At 31.6% G+C, this 24,546-nt stretch overlaps 1 protein-coding gene across 2 annotated transcripts in view; it reads left to right on the forward strand.

Moving 5' to 3' along the window:
• LOC139486084 (uncharacterized) overlaps nucleotides 1–23,570 on the forward strand; it is a 55,964-nt gene extending 32,394 nt beyond the window's left edge. Inside the window, exons 3-4 of one of the 2 annotated variants that reach the window (XM_071270783.1) lie at nucleotides 1,686–1,745; nucleotides 23,218–23,570. In XM_071270783.1, the coding sequence (XP_071126884.1) occupies nucleotides 1,686–1,745; nucleotides 23,218–23,549 (392 nt within the window). In that variant the 3' untranslated portion in view covers nucleotides 23,550–23,570. Of the gene's footprint in view, nucleotides 1–1,685; nucleotides 1,746–3,552; nucleotides 4,226–23,217 lie in introns of those variants that run through there. The other variant, XM_071270782.1, reaches the window with a different exon arrangement.
• Nucleotides 23,571–24,546: the final 976 nt, after the last annotated feature.

A 24,546-nucleotide genomic window follows, 5' to 3' on the forward strand; every position in this document is an offset into this window, starting at 1 on the left:
ATAACTATAACAATATATACGAGAGTGGTTATATATTCTGCAAATAAAATGATGGCATTCAGTAACAGCTGATAAAGAAAGATGAATGAATGATAATGTGCTCTTCATTTAATTATTACCAATGTCTGATTGTCTTTTAAACGTCCAGTGTCAAATACTTCATGAGTACTCACGAGGATCTGATTTATAGGAAACGTCTTGTGTCAAATACTTCATGTATACTCACGAGGATTTTATTTTTAGGAAACGTCCAGTGTCATATACTTCATGTATACTCACGAGGATCTGATTTATAGAAAACGTCTAGTGTCAAATAAATCATGTATACTCACGAGGATTTGATTTATATGATAAGTTTAAAATGATATTATTAATATCCTTGTGGTAAATCAGATAACCTAAACAGATTTTAAGTTCAAATTTTCTTATGACAAGTACAACTAAAGTTATTACGCTGCTAGCTGTATTTATAGTTTTTACAGTTTGCAAAACATGACTAATATTTAATTCTAAATAAAGACTGACAAATAATGATATCTTATTTTTCATCATGTTGTTATAAGGATATTTACAAATGATTGGACCATTTATCAATAATTGAAGATCTCTAAGGTGTAATTATATTTCAATTACTGTTTTACAGTTTCATTTTTTTAAATTTACACAGCTTAGATCACCTGTAGTCATATGGTTTTAAATGCAACTTCATACGTTCTTTATATCTATAAGTCAGTTTTACATTTGCCTCACTTTTTGGCAACACACAATTAATTCATAGCACAAATGGCGCAAATGGAACATTATAACCACACTGACTACATTTAAAACTAGCATAAGGGCCTCAGTGGCCAAATGGTACAAATAGTTATTTATTTTACCATCACCCTATCAATCCTTGGGTTGAGCGTTTGAATTCCGCACGTTGCAGATAAACACAGGCGCGTTCGAATCCAATGTTAATTTGCCTTTTCAGCATCTAAAGGACTGTGGGTAATTTCATTGTTTGTACACCAAAATGAAAATAACGTCGCGTCATTGGTTGAATTTCCAATAATTACAACGTTTTAAACCAATTACAACGATTTGATGTACGCTTTTGAAAATATAACCCAGAATGCATTATATTCTGAAACGGCAAACTGACCAGAGTTTCTAATTACCTTCCGAATGTCGGTGGTTCTTTTCGACTGATTTATCAATAAAAAAAACCTGACTGCTATTATCTAAACAGTTATATTGCTGAAAGTGTAGTGAAACACCCAAATTGTACCTATATGTGGTCAGCTACTAATTTTCCACAGTTGTGAAATAATTTGACAATAGCTTATACATGCGTTTATTTATTTTTGTAAGAAATTAATGTATCTACAATATTTCAATTGCTAATTATTTTTCATGTTATTTTTTGTTGTAAAAGAGAGATAACTTGATAATTCCAACCGTTAGGCGTTTAATTGTATGTATATTAAGCAATGTTGAGGAACGTATATAATGGCATTCAAACAATTGATATTGTAAAGTCTTTACAAAACCTTCAACATTTCCGATGTTTTTTGTTCAAATTTGTGATGGGTGCAATTTAGATACTGTTACATTACAGCAAAAGTAGCAATTACATGTTACTTCTATACAAACACGTACACGAATGAAGGTGAAATTAAATGATATGTAATATACATTTGTAGGGCCAGTGACGGTGTTAACAGGAGTTTTGATGTCCATGCCGATCGCTATGATGATTATTGGTAAAATTTTTATCATTTAAGCAAACATAATATTTTTTGTCTAATTTGTAATCTATAATCATATTCACATTGGCATTCACTACAACATCACAAAACAAAATTCTAGGAATGTCAAAGATGAATAAATACGCATTTGGTTAACATAAAAGATATCAGCGCAGACACTAGTCTCTTTTCAATAATCTCATATATGATTTTCGATACATCTTACGCAAACACAATATTAACAACATATAATCCTGAATACAAAATATAAATCATTGAACGCATATGGTACTACATAATTAAAGAACATAAATATTTGATGCAGACAATTTTTTTTTTAAATCGGGATAAATAATCAGGACTACACGATAATGTTAAATCTCGGAAGATGACTAGACGTACATTTAACCGCTTGACAGGTATTTCCTTTTCTTATTTCATGGTGAATCTCCGTTCATGAGTAAAGTTTGATCTAGTTACGTGAGAATTGTTCCACCTGTATGGTGTTTTCACAGTTTATCCGCATATGATGTATTTTCATAGGTAAAAGATTTTCTAATAAGTTCCAGTGTGATACATTTATGTAGAGATCGAAAATAACCTTTTCTTTGATTGACCAGTCGCGCTTTTCTTAATCGTTTTCAATATGGTACTTTTTTGTAAAGGTCGACAATCACTCTTTCATTATTTGATCAGTGGCGCTGTTCTGGAATAATCACTATAAAACTGTCGAATTCTAATCACGAAATCTATTAATGTTGGTTTGACAAATGACCCTTAGCACGTTCCCTGGTGATTCAAATATTATGAATAGGTCTGACTTCAGTTTGACCGCCAAGTGACCTTTACGTCAACTTAAGTGGATGTTAGCAAAGCGGAACTCAAATTAAACCCGTTGAAAAGCCCAACCAGTTATCGCACCTATCGTGGTGGGAAATCTGGCAAAGGTCATCAACCAGGGGAAGAGCAATATATGTGTTTTTAATGATTCGTCAGTGTACATGTATGATCGGGTGATTTAAAGAAAATTACAGAATTTATGGCATTTGATTACAAGCAGAGGGTTACATTGTATAATTACTGCGTATGTCTAAACGTGTTGTTTCCAATTTTTTTTAGGCTTGTCTTTCTACAGATTTTACAAGAGTTATTATTGTTCATCGTTTTCATTTAAAAAAATGAAAAAAGTGGCTCAATGTTCTTTTTCATGTTTCTTGTTCTGATTTAGTCTGCTGGTTTTAGACTTGTTACCTTTATAAATATTATCTGTCTTCCTCTGAATCCTTTACGTTTAAGTATAGTTCTTGTATCCTGTTTTTTTTTTATTTTGGTCATATAACTTACAGGTTTCTACTTAGGAATACAAGTCGGTCTTTCAAAGGTTATGTATGAGGCAAAGTTACAAAAACGCGCCAATCGCAATATATTTATAGTTTTTTTTTCGTTTTTCGTTCCGGTAAGCGTAGCTACTATATCATTTAGTTTATTGACATATTACCACATACAAATGCATGTCTAACTATTATAGTTATCAGAAACTGCATGAAGTTAAGAATATGAGTTGATACGAAAACTGAAAACAAATTATTGGTAAATATAATTGCTGAACCCTTTTAGATTTTTCCTCAACAACGTTTTATTTTTATAATGGGACGTTACACCACCTTTAACCGTGTATTGAAATATGCCCGTCTATTAACCTAATATGAAATATACACCACTGTCTCCACACGGTTTCTTTAAATCAATTATATTACTAGATATGTATTGGAGGTAAGATAATACATTATATACTCAAGATTGCAATCGTGTCTTCTTGTAGGTGTAAAGTATCTGGAGGACTGTCCAAAGGAAAGAAAGCTACCAATTTATTTACTTGTTGGTGGATGTTTTGGAACAATAAAACTAACACTGATGATGTGTAGTCAAATACGTCTATTGAATGACGAGGATGACGAGGACTATCATGACGACAATGAATTGGCTACGATTAGCAGAATGGCAAATGTCGGTTTAACAATATTCTTGTCGGTTTGGTTTGTTTTCGGCAATTGTTGGTTTTTCAATATATGGATACCAAACTTCCGTTCCCCTCTTCATGAACCTAAGAATTGGTGCGATAAAACTGTTTATAATTTCACATATTATCATTTGATTATATGTCATACAATAATTGGTATTGCGTTGTGTTTGACCCTTTTATTTTGTTGCTGTTTTACATGTGTAAAATGCTCTAATGATGTGGAAAAGGGGTAACTTGGGGTGTAAGTGTTTCAAATATATTTATGAAAAAAATTAGGTCAAACAGTATGAAGGAAACTGCATGTTTGGCTTGATGAACATTTTCACGTCTAAACAAGGCAACCAAAAGTTTCATTTGAAAATATTGAAGGCAGAAGGGTTCATGTTACCGATCTAGCTACCAATGTATAATAGTTGAGTAAGGGGATAAACTATGAATGTTTTTTTTCTCAGATTGTAGCGTTTTTTCTCATATATTAGGCCACACCAATTTAATTTCTTGTTCTACGGATTTTTGGACTCCAAAATTTGGGGCGAGCGAGCGATTTGAAAATTTTAATAAAAAAATATTTAATTTGCAAATTTTTGAGGCGAAGCTTGAAAAGTAAAGGCGAGCGATTATAATTTTTTTTTGTAAACATCAAATAGTAGGTTTTGACAATATTAAAGCTTGATTTATCACTTGTACTTTGACATTTCCTTAATTTCTGAAGTATTTTTTCCCTGTTCACCAAGAAATAATTAAATCTGGTCTATGTATGTGTGACTGACAATGAGACAATTCTCCATCTAAGTCATAATCAGTTTGGGGACAACCCCTTAATGTTATACATGTAAATATCCCTTTTACATGTTTTATGAGGGATCAATATAAGTTATAAAAGATTTGTTTGTACAAAAGGGTTCATATTTTCTCAAGAACTATATATCTATTTGGTATTAAATGGTCAAAACATGTCCAAGAATTTTGTAATATTCCTGGACTTTAACCATGTTACATTTAACACATTTACTTTAACAGTTTAATATTATTCAAAATAAGTGGACCCCTCTTTTAGAAAAAGTTGTTTAAAATATGATGTAACTCTTCTCTTTTTGAGTACAAAATTCTAAGTTTTCAAAGGTTTTGTATAGAAGGACTATACAAATTCTTGGTATTTCTATTTTCTTTTCTACATCAGTAAAATAACCCCTTGTCTGAGGGAGGGCTGTTCTCAACCTGATAACATTAAACAAACACAGGTCAAAGTACGGCCTTTTACACAGGGATTTGATACAAGCCAAACAGCAGGCTATAAAGGATCCCGAAATTATTAGCGTACACAATTCGAACAGGAAAACCAACGATCTAATTTATATATCATGTATATCCAAACGGGAAAATACCAATGAACAACATCAACAAACGATAACTGCTGAACGACAGGCCCCTCAATCAATCAGGACAGGTGCATAAACATGCAGCGGCTATGGATAGTTTTGTTTCGCCAGCATACAATATAACTGCAGTTGAAGGCAAATCCTTCAGAAGTTCTTTGTACTTTATTCTAACATCCAACATTTTTTCATAGGGAATATAAGTGAGGGGGAAAGTAACCAATATTTTGTTCTTTACAGGTTTTCGCTGTTATAAATTTATTTCGGAGCACTCCCGCTTTGGATAAATAGGTTTTATGCTGAAACAAATATTCTCACAGATATTTACAAAGTGTGGTGGGGTGCTTTTATGTTTAAAATCGTTATATAGAGGTTATACTGTGATTTTAAAAACAAATGTTGATATCTTTTTATAATATTTACCAAAAAAAACGGTGCGGGAAATGGACATGATTACATTTCCGGATGCGGGAAGCGGGAATATAAAAAAAATAAAAAAAATCTGTTTTGAAAAAAATAGGTGCGGGCGGGTCCGTCGAACAAGGAATCAAATTGGTGTGGCCTTAATATTGAATTCCTTATTCAAACGCAAGGTTGTGATAATTTATAGATTAAGCTTGCAAAGTTAAATATCTATTTTTTATCTTTACCTACGATGTATGTATTTGTTTAAAATTCTAAGTATTGATGTTTAATTAAAACGTTATACCAGCTTCTTTTCTTTTTTTATTATCTTCGTCATCTCCACATATAGCATATCCGTAAAATTGAAAATAAAATATGCTACTGTAACATGAATAAGGTGGTAATTTTCAAACAAAGAAATGAGTACGTGAAACTCAGTGTTAACTTGAAGTCATTTCAAGTAACTTGTTTCTGAGCAGTTATCCTGTCTAGCGCTAGATATTCGTGTTCTTTTGATGAAAAGAGATTAAGGCTATTCTAAATAACTCGAATAATATTTTCAATACTTTCAATTGTGTAGATTAAAAATTTCCAAAAGTGAGAATACGCAGTTGGCTTTTTTAAAAATAATGTTAAGGACAACAAAGTTAATGTCGAGAAAGAAAAGTGACTAAAAGACAAACAAAAACCATAAAAGGATAATAGGACATTTAAATCAAACGCAGTTCCGTTGTGTCAATACAGTTTTGTTTCGACTTTGGTATATTCCACATTTAAAAAATCATAGTCAGTAAAACTGAAAGAGTTCATAATACTGTTATGTTTCTGTAGCTGAAATTAAATAGTTTCATTTAAAAAAAAAAAAGAGTAATACTTGCTAAAACATGTAATTTTTGTCCGTGTTTATATATTTGTTCCTATTTCACTTCAGAAATCGCTTGCAATGCACCATGCTCACAAATAAAGTGAAATGTAAGACATCAACATAATGACTGAGCATTTCCAATTAAAGATACTTATATTTTCCACTCCATTATACGAAAAGTAAATTTAGAAACTATAAATGCTTATACATTTTATTTCTGATTTTTCAATATATCACTGATAAATTGCTGTATTCTTAACAATGACGTCTTCGAAAATAATACCATTTAGGATCCGGATTTACTTCTATAAGTAACAGCAACTGACAACAAGCAGACATCGAATGATAGACATAATTAGAAAGAAAGAAGATTATTTTCACATCACTAATCTACTCAATCATTTTTACAAGTAATGAATGATTAGGCGTAAGGTTTCACTATGATGTAAAAATCACTAGAATTATCTTCAAAGAAGTTGAAAGCATCAATATACTCTAAAAATAAAGCATACAATTGCCTCAAGTCAATGATATCGTTCGTTTCTTTTGTGTCATTATCCTTCCGAGATAATAAATAGTGCCGATTAAGGATAGTCTTTGTTCTATTACAATGGTTCTGATATCAATATATTGTCATCGTGATTTTACATGGTATAATTTTCCATTTTTGATAAATACAATGGTCATTGATCGTTGGTGTTGTAATTATACATTATATTAAATTCGATGTGCAAGACGAGCTCTGTAAATGGATAAAACCTTAATTCGACACGACCAATGCTCGTCCGACATTAATTTTTATTTTTTTGTAATTTGTTCTTAATCATCAATACCCTAGAACAAATTTACGCCTCCCGAGTAAAGAATTGATTTATATAAGCTTAGGTTAGAGGATTGAAAAATCCGAACGAACAATACTTGTCGATGGTTCCTTAAATTTGCAAATGTCGGCTTAACAATATTCTTGTCCATTTGGTTTGTTTTCGGAAATTGTTGGTTTGTCGATATTTGGATACCAATCTTCCGTTCCCCTCTTCATGAACCTAAAAATTGGTGCGATAAAACTTTTTTGTTTTGTTTTACATATTATCATTTGATTGTATGCCATACAATTATTGGTATTGAGTTGTGTTTGACCTTTTTATTTTGTTGCTGTTTAACATGTATAAAATGCTCTAATGGTGTGGAAAAGATATAAATTTGTATTATATTTTGTGTTCTCATAATGCTCATTAGAGATATCTTGCATATAATATTGTACGCCAGACACACGTTGTGTTCACCCGTGACGCTCACATCAAACTATTTACATGATATAAAACGCCAAATTAAGTTAAATTGGTAAACAATGATGGAGAAATTTTCGGAGGATTTTGACACCACAGTTAGTGTAAAAAATAGCGGTTGACAGTTTTATAGACATATCATTTATAAATGTAATGTGACTGCTTCATTAAATTTCCTGAGTTTGCTCCAAAGACCAATGGTATTACCAAGAGAGGAGAGTCATAGTCTGAGACCTTATATGCATATGTGTAATATTTAGAATAAGTGAGTAGATAATTTTGCTCGAAACACTTTGGATTATATGGACCTTTTTCTAATGTCTAAGAATTCCAATTTGAACCAAAATATCTGCCGGTTTACTTGCAAACAACAGAACTAATTCCAAAATACGAACTTGACAAACAAATACCGGATTTGTATAGATTTGAATCCGTCGGCTTGTGTCTACAGGGTACTGTAAAAAAAAGTTTAAAATTATAATCTATACTCATCGAATGTTATAATAATGACAATGCAAAAAGGAAGATTATATATCATACAATAAATCAAAAAGATAAATAAGATTAACGTTATCTGTTTTATGGTCGAAAAAGGTAGAATTTAAGGTTGGCTCAACTAGCTGTTAAGAATCGTAACCTAAAATATATATTTTCAGTACCATTGCTTTATCTCTTTCATCAACATTTTTGTATTAATGTGAAAGAATGACATAAAGATAAAGAAACGTGGAAAACGGATTAATTTAGCATAGCCATAAATAAATCCTGAGTGGATATCTTATCGTTTTAACTTTTATGTAACACTTGATTCATGTCTCTGCTCTTAATTCATCAAAGTGTGTTGACATGTATATATCTATTTAGGTATAAGAAGAGGCAGTATGAGTGCCAATGAGACAACTCTTTATCTGAGATCTAATTAGCATAACTAAACCATAAAAGGTAATAGAACGGCATTTAACACGTAGTCTTGGATAATTTCGAACAGTAAGCTTTAAAATGACCATCAAAAATTTAGTGTAAAACCATTCAAATAAAAAAACAACGGTCCTACTTGTATAAACCTGTACAAGTTGCTGCCTTAGGATATTTGCAAACAAATCCAGTGGGTTTAAACGTTTTGACAGGCCCCAACTGTTACCATAATCTGAAGTAAGGGTGTTATATTACAATATAGAAATGCACACTATAAAATAGCAAATTTACCTGACGATATTCGGATATAGGTATTTAGTCGGATCTTAACACGTACTTGTGATTTGTTTAAAACCGGTTTTAACGAAGAAATGTCGAAATGTTCAGAAATTAATGAAATCTGTTTTGGGGTAATATGGTGCAAGCATACGATTTTTATTGCGTCCTACACTTTGAGAAGCGAATAATCTTTAGCTACTATTCAACTATTGTGTAAAAAAACGTTAATTATGAGCTATGAAAGTCAAGTGGCTCAAGCATTTTACTGCGGAAGTTTTAAAAAAATGCAAAGAAATATTTTAACAGTGGGTTAGATTTCATTAGTCTTTACTATCTATAGATTAACAGCTTTTGGTTATATTTATAATTTATAATCATCATTGAAGGTGGAACGCGATTGCACATTTGATTAATTATATTGATGTGCCATTTGTATGCAAGAGTGACATTCCGTTGTATTAAGTGCCAATTCGAAAAAGTTATGCGAGTATTGTCTCCCTTTAAAGGTTTATTATTTATAATTAAGTTTAGGTTTCTGATATAATTTTGAATATTTACAAAATGTATCAATTCAATATATTTCAGTTTTTGTTATTGGTGTTTCAAAAACATTGATGTACGAATATAATTTCATAAATTTGAAACGATTAAAATGATTACAAACCAATATAAAGAACCGTTCATCATTTTTAGATAAGACTGATTAAAATTCGTATCATTTATCTTACCTTCATGATAGATTGATTTGGAAATGAACCAGAGTTATCTAAAGGTAATCACAGAGAGGTAAATTATTTTTTTTATTTTTAAAAACAAAAATTACTTTTATAAGTAACTTTAAAAATTACTTGTTTAAGTAACGCCCCTGACTGCTAGGGTTAAATACAATTACGTACACAAGTAAATATAATATTTTTGTAGTAAGGAATTATTTTTATTACAAAATGATTACATTTGTTGTTTATAATACGATAACATATGTGTCTTTATATTGTTTTTTATCAAGATAACCAGGTATGGAATTAAGCTAACAAAACATGTATATCTCGTCACTAGCATTGGCCTGATTTTAAAGTCATATGAAAGTTCAAATTAAAATAAAAGTTGAATATGATTTATATACTTGAAGCGTATGTAAGCTTTTTTGTAGGAGAAAATCAGTTATATAATAAAAATCATCATTCATACTGCTATTAAATAATTGTCTTCGTTTCTCTTATTTACCGATATTTTCCCAAATGCAGTGATCTAAACAATGAGACTACTCGTTTGAAATTAATAAGTCTATCACAAAGTTCAATTTTAAGAGAAGAAAACATGTTAACTTTAAAGGTAAAATTTAACTAACAATTTAAAACGCATTGAAAATATAAAAAAAATGTATCAAATAATTTATTTTTGCGTGCTTCACGGGCTTTGTGTTGGTTGTTTGTCAATGGCCCCATCCGGTAAAGTGCGGAAATATACTCGCATATGAATAACCTTCCGATCAAAAATTAATTCGGTGCGGTAAAATTTGAAATAAATGTAAAAAAAAACGTTGATCAGGACGTATATGCATGCATTGGTTCAATCACGATTATACTTTAATAATAACTAGTTTCATATGTTTCAACAAGTCTATACCTTCGTCAGTGCATATAACCCATTATTGATGATTATAAACATATAATATATATGAAGATAACTGTGAAAGTCGACAGCAGCCAGACACATTATTCAATCCAATAGACACCTAGAGGTTAGTATAAACCATCAGAAAACACTGTAAATTCTAGAAATACACAGTCTGCATACACTTGTATTAGATCCTGTCTTACATGTATTTTCTTTTAAATAAAATACTTTGTAAATGGCATATGTATTTGACCTCGACCTCGACGAGAATGTACCAGGAGCAGATTATTCTTGGTTTTGTCACGGTTTGGCGTAATATTACGTAAGGATAGTTTTTCTGATGAGTTTATGGCTTTGCTTCTAGACAAATGTAAATACAGTAGCACAAAGTTTTCCTGAGAAAGAAAAATAATTGTCTGCGCGAAAATGGCGCTAGGGAATTGTATGTATTTTTCTTCGCGAATCATAGCTGTCTTCCAAAATGTTTTGTCAAAATCATAGTGAAAGTAATTGTGAACAAATTGCAATAAATCTACGGATAACATACTATAACAAAAAAAATGAAGTAAATATCCGTAACAAGAATAAACGATTGATTAACACTTATTTAATTCAGCTGCATATTTATGTGTCTGTTCAATGTCTTTTTAATGTCAGTAACCGAATTACATCATGGGTTTTATTAAGTCTATATACACTAGTAGCACGATTTCAGTCTGAAACGGTCATTTTGGTCTGAACATATCTTGATTGACTGGATTTACTGCTAGATAAAAACGTTAAGATTTTTAAGACAGTTTAGGCGCCGTTTCGATCGATAGTCTCATCAGGTAAATCAGTCCGTTTAGGCATGTCAAGTTTAACAAGACTGATTCTTCTAGCGAGCTGTTTAGACCCGTTAAGACTGTGTCAGACCAAAACAGACCATGGATACAAAATTATGTCAGACCGTGTACAGTCGTGTTCAGATTTTATTAATTTGGACAAAAAACGAGTGAAACCTTTTAGAAACCTTTTAAGAAAAAAATAAAAATTAGAAAGAAGACGGTTTATGATAACTGAAACGTCTACCACGTCCACTTAATCATGTTAATTAAATAAAAAATAATCAATTTAATTCTTACTTCTTCCTATTTTTTTACCTGAAGTAAATGTAATGACTGAATTACATATATAACATGTATGCAGCATAATAAAGCTGGTTTAATTTGATTTACTATCCTTTAGGCCCGGCCATTAGGGACATTTCCCGATGATAATTAATCAAATCTGTCAAGTTTTATAAAAAAACAACGGATAATAATTCTTCACCAGTAAACGATTTAACGTTACCGTACCCTCCTTTATTTTTGTTGTATTCATGTCGGCAAAACATCGCTTTGGCGAAGTTATTTTACACTAAATCGTAGACATAATAAAAGGGACAATATAGTACATTATAAGCTGAGCTGTAAATTGCAATTGGTGAGTAGAAATGAATAATATTTTAAAACAAGTCTTAGAATGATCATGGATCCAAGATTTCGAACTTCAAAGGAAAAATGTGCATGCATGAATGAATCGACGTTCTTTATCACCACACTCGTGCATAGTAACCTGTCCAAAGGCTAAGTTAGAATGTACGTGGGCTTGTTCTTGAACTATTATACTAGTATAATGATCCCAGGCTTGTTAAAGAAATGTTAATCTATTAATGTGATTGGACCCCCCCCCCCCCCCACACACACACCTTTTTTTGGAAGATCAATTCATTTGAAAGGGTAGACATAGACGTTTATATACAATGTGACTTTCTGTCCTACATTCTTTGAATCTGCCCTTTGAAATGACTGGACTCAACCCTGTTCATTAACTTACAATGCTTACTGTCCTAACATGTGGGGCATTCAAAAGGTTGTGGTTGTGCGGGATGGCCTAATACAAGACATAACCCTACATATTGTTAGTCAAAATAATTATGACGTCTTGGAAGACTGTTTTAAATATTTGCTTTGATGTCTTCCTGCGATGTAAGGCATCAAAGAAAAAAAAACATAATAGCCTTTCAAGATTACTTATTTGTACTAACATATTGTATATTAATGAATTGATAACTGTCACATCCTAAATTAGCATGAAATATTAGCCACTGGATTTTTTTAGAACCAATAACCAACTAATCTTCACATGTACATATATGTATAGCTGCTGGTGTGTGATGTTCAATAATTACTATTATTTTATGGCAATATAATATTTCCCACAGAAAGTAACCGAAAGTTAGCGTGCAATAAATATATTATCAATCCAAAGAACTTTTAATAAAATTAGTGTGGCCTAGACTATTTATTTTCATGTGAACTATGTCAGTTTTTATATAGATTTTGCCCTGTGAGCATGATTAGTCAAAGTTCATCTTTGTCCTTTTACTTGTTGTTGGTCTGGGCTGCTGTCTCTCTAGTATATTTATAATTTATATACACCTGTTTTAAAACATTCAGTATGTGGGGAAACAGATACAAAATTCTTTCTGTAAGGCAAGCATATTTTTCAGGTAAACTGACAGAAAGTCACAGGACTGATACATTTTTTAAAGTTCTCAAATTTGATAGGACAAAAAGTCACAGGACAGAACATCCTTTCTCAATTTTACACATGATTTGTTGACAATTGTTTGAATATACAAGAGAAAGATTTTTGTAACAAATATTGAAAGCAAAATTTAATCATGAAAAAAATATATTTCTTGGCAGAATGAAGCCATTTTAGTATCAAGTCACTTTGATATTTTGTTTTCATAACAATTATTTTATCATGATTGATATTTTTGAATAAATTTGTTCTAATGTATTTGTAATATTTAAGGTCGTATTTATGTTAGAACATGTTTGGTATCTATTGTAAATAGTCTGTCAATTTTGTAGAGTCGGACCGTCTTATTTTATAAATTTTAAATTAATTACTATATTAGATACCACGTTTCTTGTTGACTACCGTATGTTGATAACAATGTTCATTCGTCAGTCTCTTTGGTTTTAGGGGACGTTACTTGCTATCCTTTGTGTGTTTGTTGGGCATACAATCTACTTCAGCAAAGCGACGAATATTTCAAAAGGGATAATTTCGTATTATCCGTGCTTATGACTGCTTCAATAGATGTATTAAATGTACGATTAACACATTTCTTTTGGCGGTTTTGGATAAAAAATAAATGTTCATAAGAATAAAGACGTTTGAAAAATGTCAATCAGGCACAATAACTGTGTCCTTTGAAAGATGCAGGGAACCAGTTAGAACATAAAATATTTTGAAAATTAAAACAACACGTTATAAATTCCATGTGTCTGAAGCGCTTTTCACTATTTACCTTCTTCAGGGACGCTGGAAACTAAATATCTGAAGGTCAAGGAAGTATAAATGCAAAATAGTTGAAAAGTTGCATGAAAACAGGGCCAACTCTATCAATGGTAGCTGTGAATTATGGAGTTTAAAACTTAGTAACTTCTGTAAGAATTCACATATCGTTAGAGCAGTTTGTTACTCCGAGAAACTATTGTCAACCGTGGCGAAACCTAGGTCGACAATTCGAAGAATAACAATCTGCTTATCTCACTCTCAGTATATTTTGTTTTAGATTTTATAGTAAATATTCTGATTTTACTGTCTATTTTTTTTTAATTCAAAGTAATAAACCATAAACTCTCGTACATAACAACAATTTGTAGTAATAACGCGCCACTTGCTAAAGCGTCTCCATAAAGGGCAGTATATTATTTACCATGGGATAGCGTCAATTATCTGCCTCATATTAGCCAATCAAAATGTGGCATTTTGACATGAATCATAATTAAATAAATTGTCTATATGTCATAAAGTAACTATATCCAACTCCCGTGTGTTGAATGTATATAATTGTATTTTGAAGCTGCTGGTATCACATGTATCAGATATGTACATCGTATGGAAGAATTTTAATTTGAAATGTAAACTCGTAAGACAATACTGATTCATGAGAATGAAGACTCTCTTGTCGACTATTAATCAAAAGGTGTCTCTCGTCATTCATATAGACAAGAAAGCAAAATATAATTGAAAACGTCATGCAGATTTTATTACAAAGATAGAAACTATTATATTTGGAATTTAATGAAATGAAACCATTATATTATACATTCGCTCTTGATCACCGTCGATATAACACTGAGAGCTAAAATCTTTTTATCTCCTCAAAGAACGTTTTACTTTTCATACTTTTTTTCCTTTATCATGCAACCATTATTCTTGTCAGTCAACATGGTCAATACATTATGTTACGAGCAAGCACGCTTTATTCAAAATTTGACTTGCATAAGTATCACGAATTTTGATTTAATCGATAGCTCTGAAATTAAAAAAAGAAGATAGGATTACAACATGTACAAAGGAGACAAATTTCTGCCGGACACAAAATAATATAGAAGTTACCAAATAATAGTTTTTTTTTATGGCCTTCAACAATGAAAAAAATACATTAAACAAAGACAGCTGTAAAAGTCCCGAAGTAAAACAATTCAATCGACAAGGAACACACAACAGCCTGATATGTACAAAACAATGAAGTAAAAAAACAAAATGATATACAGCAACTACCTACAGGCTTAAGACATTACACTGACAAATACAGAAATAGGATGAGACGTAAAGTGAATAAGACTAAACATAAAACACAAAACTTTGGATTTAGAAATTGAATAAGACTAAACTTTTACTTCAGAAATACCTTCGTTGAATGAGATTTGTTTATGTCGTTTTTACCGTGATGGTATCGTCAATTTTACTTCGACAGATGCTTTCTGGTTGTTCGTTATTGTCTTTGTTTTGCTCCCTTGCAATTTTGATGCACGGTATAACATGTATAATTAGTTATCAAAGGTACCAGGATTATAATTCAATACGCCAAACGCGCGTTTCGTCTACCTAAGACTCGTCGGTGACGCTCAGATCAAAAAAGTTAAAAAGCCAAACAAGTACAAAGTTGAACAGCATTGAGGACCCAAAATTCCAAAAAGTTTTACCTAAAACGGCTAAGGTAATCTATTCCTGGGCATAAAATATACTAAATTGAGCAAGTCTACAGCACAATCAAAGACACATGTTTTTTAGGTTTAAAATCAACCTCCTGTCTTCTTCATTGTCACGGCGTGTTTGCCATACATAATTTCAATTTTAAACCTACACTGACTACCATTGCAAATCTTGGAATTGAATGACAATATATAGGGTTAATTAAAATGGATGCTAAGATTGTGTCATTGCCTGTCTGACGGTATTTAGAAAGACTAATCAGCAAAGTCTGATCCGTGTTCCAACAATAAATAAACAAAGCTATCGACAGCAAAACATTTCATTCTAGACATTATTGTCGAAATATTTGTGTTTTAATATTTCATAATGATGATTTAAGCAGGAATTATACGTTTGAATTGGGATTAAATTTGATTTGAAAAAAAATAGGAGAAGTCAATCTATGTAGAAAAAGCCACTATAAATGACAATTGAGTACAATCAACTGGACAACATTTGATATTTAGCTGATTACTAATTCTCTTCATTGTTCAGTTCAATAACAAGCTCGGAATATATATAAAATGCAGCTCAGCCTTTGTTTTCATTTTGCGTACAAATTTGATTAATCTCTATATATATGCCAATTGATATTTTATCGTATGTTTTTCTTTGTTGTGATGTTATGCTATTGTTTCAGAAAAAAGGGAGAAGGTTTGGATCCATTAAAACGTTTAATCCCGCTGCAAATGTTTGCACCTGTCCTAAGTCAGGAATCTGATGTACAGTAGTTGTCGTTTGTTTATGTAATATATACGTGTTTCTCGTTTCTCGTTTTGTTTATATAGATTAGACCGTTGGTTTTCCCGTTTGAATGGTTTTACACTAGTAATTTTGGGGCCCTTTATAGCTTGTTGTTCGGTGTGAGCTAAGGCTCCGTGTTGAAGGCCGTACTTTAACCTATAATGGTTTACTTTTTAAATTGTTATTTGTATGGAGAGTTGTCTCATTGGCACTCACACCACATCTTCCTATATCTACATACATTGTCTTTAAACATGTTTTACTACGATGGGGACAACAATAAAATGAGATGGTATGCCACAAAAGAGAATACAATATAAAAGATAATTGAAGATCAACGAACGACCTTCATCAATAAACGAAATTGTAATCAATTTATTTTGCTAAAATGTTACTAACTAATGTTAATAACATATTTTTGTTTTTTAAACTGATTTGCTAATTCGGGGGATTTAGAATCAATGTAGCGCAAGTTTTCAAATCAATTTTTTTTACTAAGAATCTTATGGAAGCAATAATAGTGGTTGATTTCTAATCAGTAACTATTTGTTCATTACCTCACTTCATTATATCGGACATTTGTATCCGAGAACACAAACGCAATAAATAGTTCAAGGAAACAACTCGAGACTATTCACCCTGAAATTGATTACTACTCTTAATCGAAGTAAGAAACAAAACAATGAGATTCTTAAAAATCCTTAGTCGAATAAGATAATATTCAAGATTAAAGGAATAGAACACATTTCAAATGACAACCAAATACTAAAAAATACAGGTAAAATGTAATCAATTCCATAAGCATGCCGGTCTGAAACCAGATACTCCAATGTATATTTGGGACCTCTAGAAACGGTTGAAAACAACGAAATTTCCGCCGTTAAATCTGCTTATACAATGAAAACCAATTATGTTGATAATTTTATTCTACCATTCACTACAAGACCATCTTCTAAACGACACTGAACAATTGAACAATTTATTGTAATAATATATTTTAAATTCATCTACTTTCATGTGTATCAATTTTCGCTAATTGAGGAAAATTCTCATTCTCGTGGAAATGTTTTCGTGGTTTTTCCAATCTCTTCATACAAAGCATATACAAAATAAGAAATTCATGAACATATGAATTCACGGTTCACCGGTACCCAGGAAACCCAAGAAACCCACGGTAATTGGTATCCATCGAAATAAAATGAATACAAAGATGACAAGCGTGTGTAGAATACTGAAATTTGAGCCAGGATTTCTTGAAATGGACAAAAGACATATTTTGTCACTGGAATCCGTTTAATCATACAAGGTCATTCCATTTGAATCCGTTATTCATAATAGGGTCATTCTACCATGGGTTGATTGATTGACCTTTGTCCGAACCGCTGGTGACAAATACTTTACACCGGTTTATTGATTGGATAACGTCCACTGGAAACATCTCACATTGATTGAATGGCTGTTTTACTTCTAATTTCATTAGTAAGTCATATCCAACTTAAAGTACATGCGATCACTTTTTACTTGTTATCTCCCTTGGCTTGTAAATTCAAAATTGATTTTCGAGTTTTAAACATGTATTACTTATGTTTTGCCTGTATTTATAACATTAACTTTTATTCTTAATTAAATTATGTACACTCAATATTAGGGTTTTATATAAAAGAGGGACAAAAGATACCAAAGGGACAGTCAAACTCATCAATTTAAAACAAACTGACAACGCCATGGCTAAAAATGAAAAAAGACAAACAAACAACATAACATAGTACTGATAATATAGGGTTATTGCATGAATATTGGGGAATATTGTCCCGAGTATAATTTTATATTGCACGAGCTTGCGAGTGCAATATATGTTCTACGAGGGACAATATTCCCCAATATTCATGCAATAACCCTTTTATTGTATAGCAATATAATATTTGAAAGTAAAAAATTGGTTTAAACTAAGATTTAAACGTTGATGACGTCATGAATTTTGAAGATTAATTGCACTAGTGCAATATTAGAATTTATTGCACGCTAACTTTTGGTTACGTTCTGTGGGAAATATTATATTGCTATACAATAATAGTTATTATTATAGCATAAATCATAATAAGTATTATTTTTATGTTTAAAAGAGGGACGAAAGATACCAAAGGGACAGTCAAACTCATAAATCTAAAACAAACTGACAACGCCATGGCTAAAAATGAAAAAGACAAACAGAAAAACAATAGTACACATGACACAACATAGAAAACTAAAGAATAAACAACACGAACCCCACCAAAAACTAGGGGTGATCTCAGGTGCTCCGGAAGGGTAAGCAGATCCTGCTCCACATGCGGCACCCGTCGTGTTGCTTATGTGATTACAAATCCGGTAAATAGTCTAATTCGGTAGGTCAAATTCATGAAAGGGAAGGGGATTGTAGTTACGACGTGAGGAACATATCCGATATCATTTGTGAAATGGTTATTCCATAACGGTCAACCAACTCGTGATGGCGTCCGTAAAATTTACGAAGGGATGATTTCAACTTCACCATTTGGAACTCTTGATTTAATAGCTTCCTTGTGAGCAGTAACCCTCTATCAAGAAAATCATGATAGGAAATGCAAGCACGGGAATATCGTATCAATTGAGAGATATATACCCCGTATGCAGGTGCTGCTGGAATGTTGCTACTTAGAAATGGAAAGTTCACAATTGGAAAGCTGAAATCATCTCTTTTGTCGTAAAGTTTTGTCTTCAACCGACCCTCATTGTCAATTTCTAGATGTAAGTCAAGATATGAAGCTGACTTAACTGTATCTGTAGTATCCTTTATCTCCAATTCGATGGGATAGATGCGTTCCACATAGTCACCAAATTTTGAATTGTTTAGTGAAAGAACGTCATCTATATAGCGGAAAGTAGAGTTAAAGGATATTGCTAACTTCTTATCTTTCTTCCTAAGAAGTTCCTGCATGAAGTCAGCCTCATAATAATAAAGAAACAAGTCAGCAAGTAGAGGGGCACAGTTTGTTCCCATTGGTATGCCGACATTTAAGTTATGACCATTTCGACTTTAATCTTTACTATATAATACTTTAACGAAATGACTTTACATTTGTATTATTGTTTATCTGTGTTCAATCCTTTTAGTATCTTTTGCTGAAAAAAATAAATGTTTTTTTTCAAATTTCAGCATAGTATAGTGAGCGAAAAACCTTCAAACTATGGTAGTGTTGTGTTATGGAGGGACACGTCAGAACCTGATTTTTCTTTTAACCTGATGAGTAATTTGTGTGAGGCTATGGTGGAGGCAAACGGAACATGTGATTTTATACAACGTGCATTTTTAATAGTGTGTGGTACATGTACACAGTATACATAACGATTAACACATTCATTGTGATAACTATCAATGACAGGTTTGATATGATATTATTGATAACGTATAGGTCTAATTTGATATCATACCTATTTCATTACAACGACATTTTGAAAATGAATCTTCCGATGTTTTCGAAATGCTGAATACCTATTAAGTACCAAAAAAAATCATCAATGTTATTTTGAAGTCCAAAGTAAAACTGAAATATAAAACAGGTTCACGGAAAACAAGAAAACAAAATATAATTTCGAAAAACTTCACATTTTTCAATAAGATTTTCTTAAGCATATTAAACTAAAACTAGTATTTGTACATAAAAGAAAGACATGTTTTTTACTGATCTGCATTCAGTCATTGTTGCATTGTGCACAATTCAAAGCGTATCTATATAAAATACAGGTATCAGAACAGATTCTAAATAGGGAGACAGGGCCTTGATTACAAAGTCCAACTAATGTATCACTAGCCTGTCAACACGAATGTTGTGAGTTCGAATCCTACTAGTGATAAATGTGATTGAGATTGGAAAATGGAAATGGGGAAAGTGTTAAAGAGACAACACCCGACCAAAGAGCATGAAACAGCAGAGGGTCACCAATGGGTCTCCAATGAAGCGAGAAAACCCCGCACCCAGAGGCGTGCTTCAGCTGGCCCCTAAACACAATTGTGTATTAGTTCAGTTAAAATGTCAATGTTCCTGCCAAAAATTGATTTTACTCTCCAACTCTCTCACCAATAAATTACAGACACAATATGCAATACAGCTAAAAGTTGCTAAATGGCAATACTTGTTGAAGTGTTATATCAAAATTTAGTATTTTAACGTTCATCATAATATGAAAATATAATATTTTGCTACGTATTAGATGGTTTATTATTGACTATCTTACAGTGACCGCCTACAAAAGACGCCAATTCTTGATATTTAATTTATCAATTGAGTTCTGCTAATTTGCTTGATTCCAGGAAATACAACATACAAGAAAATCAAAAACACTTTAATTTCTTCGAAGAAATATACTTTTCTTTATATCTTTAAAGTATGTGTTAAACTGCTTTGTTGTGTGCTCGTTTTTAATTTCTTAATTTGTCAAATACTTTATGTATATTCACGAGAATCTGATTTATAGGAAACGTCCAGTGTCAAATACTTCATGTATACTCACGAGGATCTTATTTATAGGATAAAATGATATTATTAATTATATCCTAGTGGCAAATCAGATAAACTAAATAGATTTTAAGTTCACATTTTCTTATGCACAACAAAAGTTATAATGCTGCTGGCTGTTTTTATATGCACAATCTAATGACAGTTTGCAAATAATGAATATTATTTAATTCTAAATAAAGACTGTCAAATTATGATATCTTATTTTTCATCATGTTGTTATTTGGATCTTTTCAAATGATTGGACCATTTATCAATAATTGAAGATATCTAAGGTGTAATTATATTTCATTAACTGTTTTACAGTTTCATGTTTGTATTTACACAGCATATTTTACCTGTAGTCATATGGTTTTAAGTGCAACATCATACTCTCTTTATATCTATAAGACAGATTTACATTTGACTTACTTTTTGACAACACACAATCAATACATAGCAAAAGTGACGCAAGTGGACCATTATAACCACACTCACTACATTTAAAACTAACATCAGGGCCTCGTGACCAATTGGTACAAAAAATTATCCAATTTACCATCAGCCTGTCAACACTGGGGCTGTGAGTTTCAATTCAGCACGTTGCAGAGAAACACAGGTGCGTTCGAATCCAATGTTGATTGACCAGGGTTTCTAATTACCTGCCGTATGTCGGTGGTTCTTTCCGACTAATTTATCAATAACAGAAACTGGCTGCTGTGAACAGTTATGTTGCTGAAAGTGTAGCTAAACAGCATCAATAAGTCGATCAAGCAAACATGACAGGTAAAGTGCTTTGAAAAAAACACTCCACAACCTATAAAAAAAGTTATAGAATCAACGTATAGTTCCCGATGTTCTAAGTCCCTAAAGCATGTGACGAATAATCAAAATGCTTTATTTTGTTTTCATAAAAAGTTAAACCACAGAACAAAATCCGACTTACAAATAGAAAAAAAAAACTGACAACACATTTATCTAACGTAAGAGTACCCATAGTGTACCTATATGTGTTCAGCTACTATTTTTCCACATTTGTAAAAGAATTTGACAATAGATCATACATGCGTTCTATTTTTTTGTTGTTGTAAAAAAATAAAGTATTTACCATATTGCAATTGCTTATTGTTTTTTAAGTTAACTTTTGCTGAAATATTGACGTTTCTGTAAAAAGAAAGATCACTTGGTAATTCCATCTGTTTCGCGTTTAATTGTATGCAAATTAAGCAATGTTGAGGAATTTGTATAATGGTATTTATACAATTAATATTGTTTTAAACGTCTTTTAGAAACCTTCAAAATTGTCGATGTTTTTTTCTGCAAATGTGTAGTGGGTGCAATTTAGATACTGTTACATTTCAGCAAAAGAAACAATTACATGTAACTCCCATACTAACACGAACACGAATGTAGGTGAAATTAAATGATACATAAACATATTATTTCAGGACCAGTGACGGTGTTAACAGGAGTTTTGATGTCCATGCCAATCGCTATGATAAATTATTGGTAAAGTTTTTATTTTTTGAGCAAATATAATGTTTTTGTCTAATTGGATATCTATAATCATGTTCACATTCGCATTCACTACAACCTTACAATAAAAAAATCTAGGACTGTCAAAGATGAATAAATACGAATTTGGCTGACAAAAAAGATATCAGAGCAGACACTAGTTTCTTTTTTAATAATTTCATTTATAATCTTCGATACATCTTACGCAAACACAATCTTAGTAACAAATAATCTTGAAAACAAAAAAAAAGAAATCATTTAGAGCATATGGTACTGTATGTTTGAAGAACATAAATATAAAATGCAGACAATTCTATAAATTTCTGTTTAAATATATTTTTTGTAACCTGTTTTTATATGGATTTTTTTTATCATATAATTACTTATACGTTTCTACGTATACAAGTCAGCCTTTGCAAAGGTTATGTATGAGGCACGGTTACAAAAACGCGCCAATTGCAAAATATTAATAGTTTTTTGTTTTATTTTAATTTTCGTTTCCGATAAGCGTAGATACTATATCATTAAGATTATTGACATCATAACACATACACATCTACTTTCATAACTATCAGGATTATCAGAAACTACAAGGAAATAAAAATATGAGTTGATACGAAAACTAAAATCAAATTATGTGTAAATAGATTTGCTGAAACCTTTTAGGTTTTTCATCAACAACGTGTTGTTTTTATAATGGGACGTAACACCATCTTTAACCGAGTATTCAATTATGCCCGTCTATTAACCTCATATGAAAAATGAACGGTCTCCACACGGTTGTTTCAAATCAATCATATTACTAGAAACGTAAGAGGTAAGATAATACATTTGATACTCAAGATTGCAATCGTGTCTTCTTGTAGGAGTAAAGTATCTGGAGGACTGTCCAAAGGAACGAAAGCTACCAATTTATTTACTCGTTGGTGGATGTTTTGGAACCATCAAATCAACACTTATGATGTGTAGTCAAGTACGTCTATTAAATGACGAGGACGATGATGACTACCATGACGACAATGAATTGGCTACGATTAGCAGGGTGGCGAATGTCGGCTTAACAATATTATTGTCGATTTGGTTTGTTTTCGGAATTGTTGGTTTTTCGATATTTGGTTACCAAACTTCCGTTCCCCTCTTCGTGAACCTAAAAATTGGTGCGATAAAACTGTTTATAATTTCACATATTATCATTTGATTGTATGTCATACAATAATTGGTATTGCGTTGTGTTTGACCTTTTTATTTTGTTGTTGTTTTACAGGTGTAAAATGCTCTGTCTGTCTTGTTTAATATTTCCACATCTGAACAAGGCAATCAAAAAATTTCATTTGAAAATATTGAATGCAGAAAGGTTCATGTTACCGATCTATCTACCTAATGTAGAATAGTTAACTAAGGGGAAAAACTCTGAATGTTTTTCCTGTCAAAGAAGATGTATATTTTTTTCTAAGATTGTAACGTATTTTTTTTTCCATATAATAATATTGAATTCCATATTCCAATGCATGGTTGTGATAATTTATAGATCAAGCTTGCAAAGTTTCATATCTATTTTTTATCTTTACCTAAGATGTATCACTAGTAGCACGATTTCAGTCTGAAACGGTCATTTTGGTCTGATCACATCTTGATTGACTGGATTTACCGCTAGAAAAAATCGTCAAGATATTTAAGATCGTTAAGTCGCCATTTAGATCGATAGCCTCATCAGGTAAATCAGTTCGTTAAGGCATGTCAAGACGGTAAAGACTGAATCGTCTAGCGGGTTGTTTAGACCCGTTAAGACCGTGTCAGACCAAAACAGACCATGGATACAAAAGAACATTCAAAATTTTCAGACCCTGTTTAGATCCGTTCAGTATACCGGTTTGATACCACGAGTTGCGCCCCTTCTACTCGATAATGCATTTTAGATTAATACATAAATATATGTATTTTATTATTAGAATTTGAAGTATATTTTGATTAATTAAAAAAAAAGATTAAATCTTGTGTCAATTCTTTATTTCTTTTCTTGTTTTGTTGAGGAACTAATAAATTATTCTTCTATATATATATGTTGTTTATTTTTTAATAAATGTTAGTTTATATAAATATATATTGATAATTAAATGCAAGGACGTACGTTAATTGTATACACACCAGAATGTATGCCATAAATTTAACCTTGAAATGTTGTGACCACCGGTAAA

Source organism: Mytilus edulis, chromosome 8 (genome assembly GCF_963676685.1).
Source record: "Mytilus edulis chromosome 8, xbMytEdul2.2, whole genome shotgun sequence".
In the NCBI taxonomy this organism is placed as follows: Eukaryota; Metazoa; Mollusca; class Bivalvia; order Mytilida; family Mytilidae; genus Mytilus; species Mytilus edulis.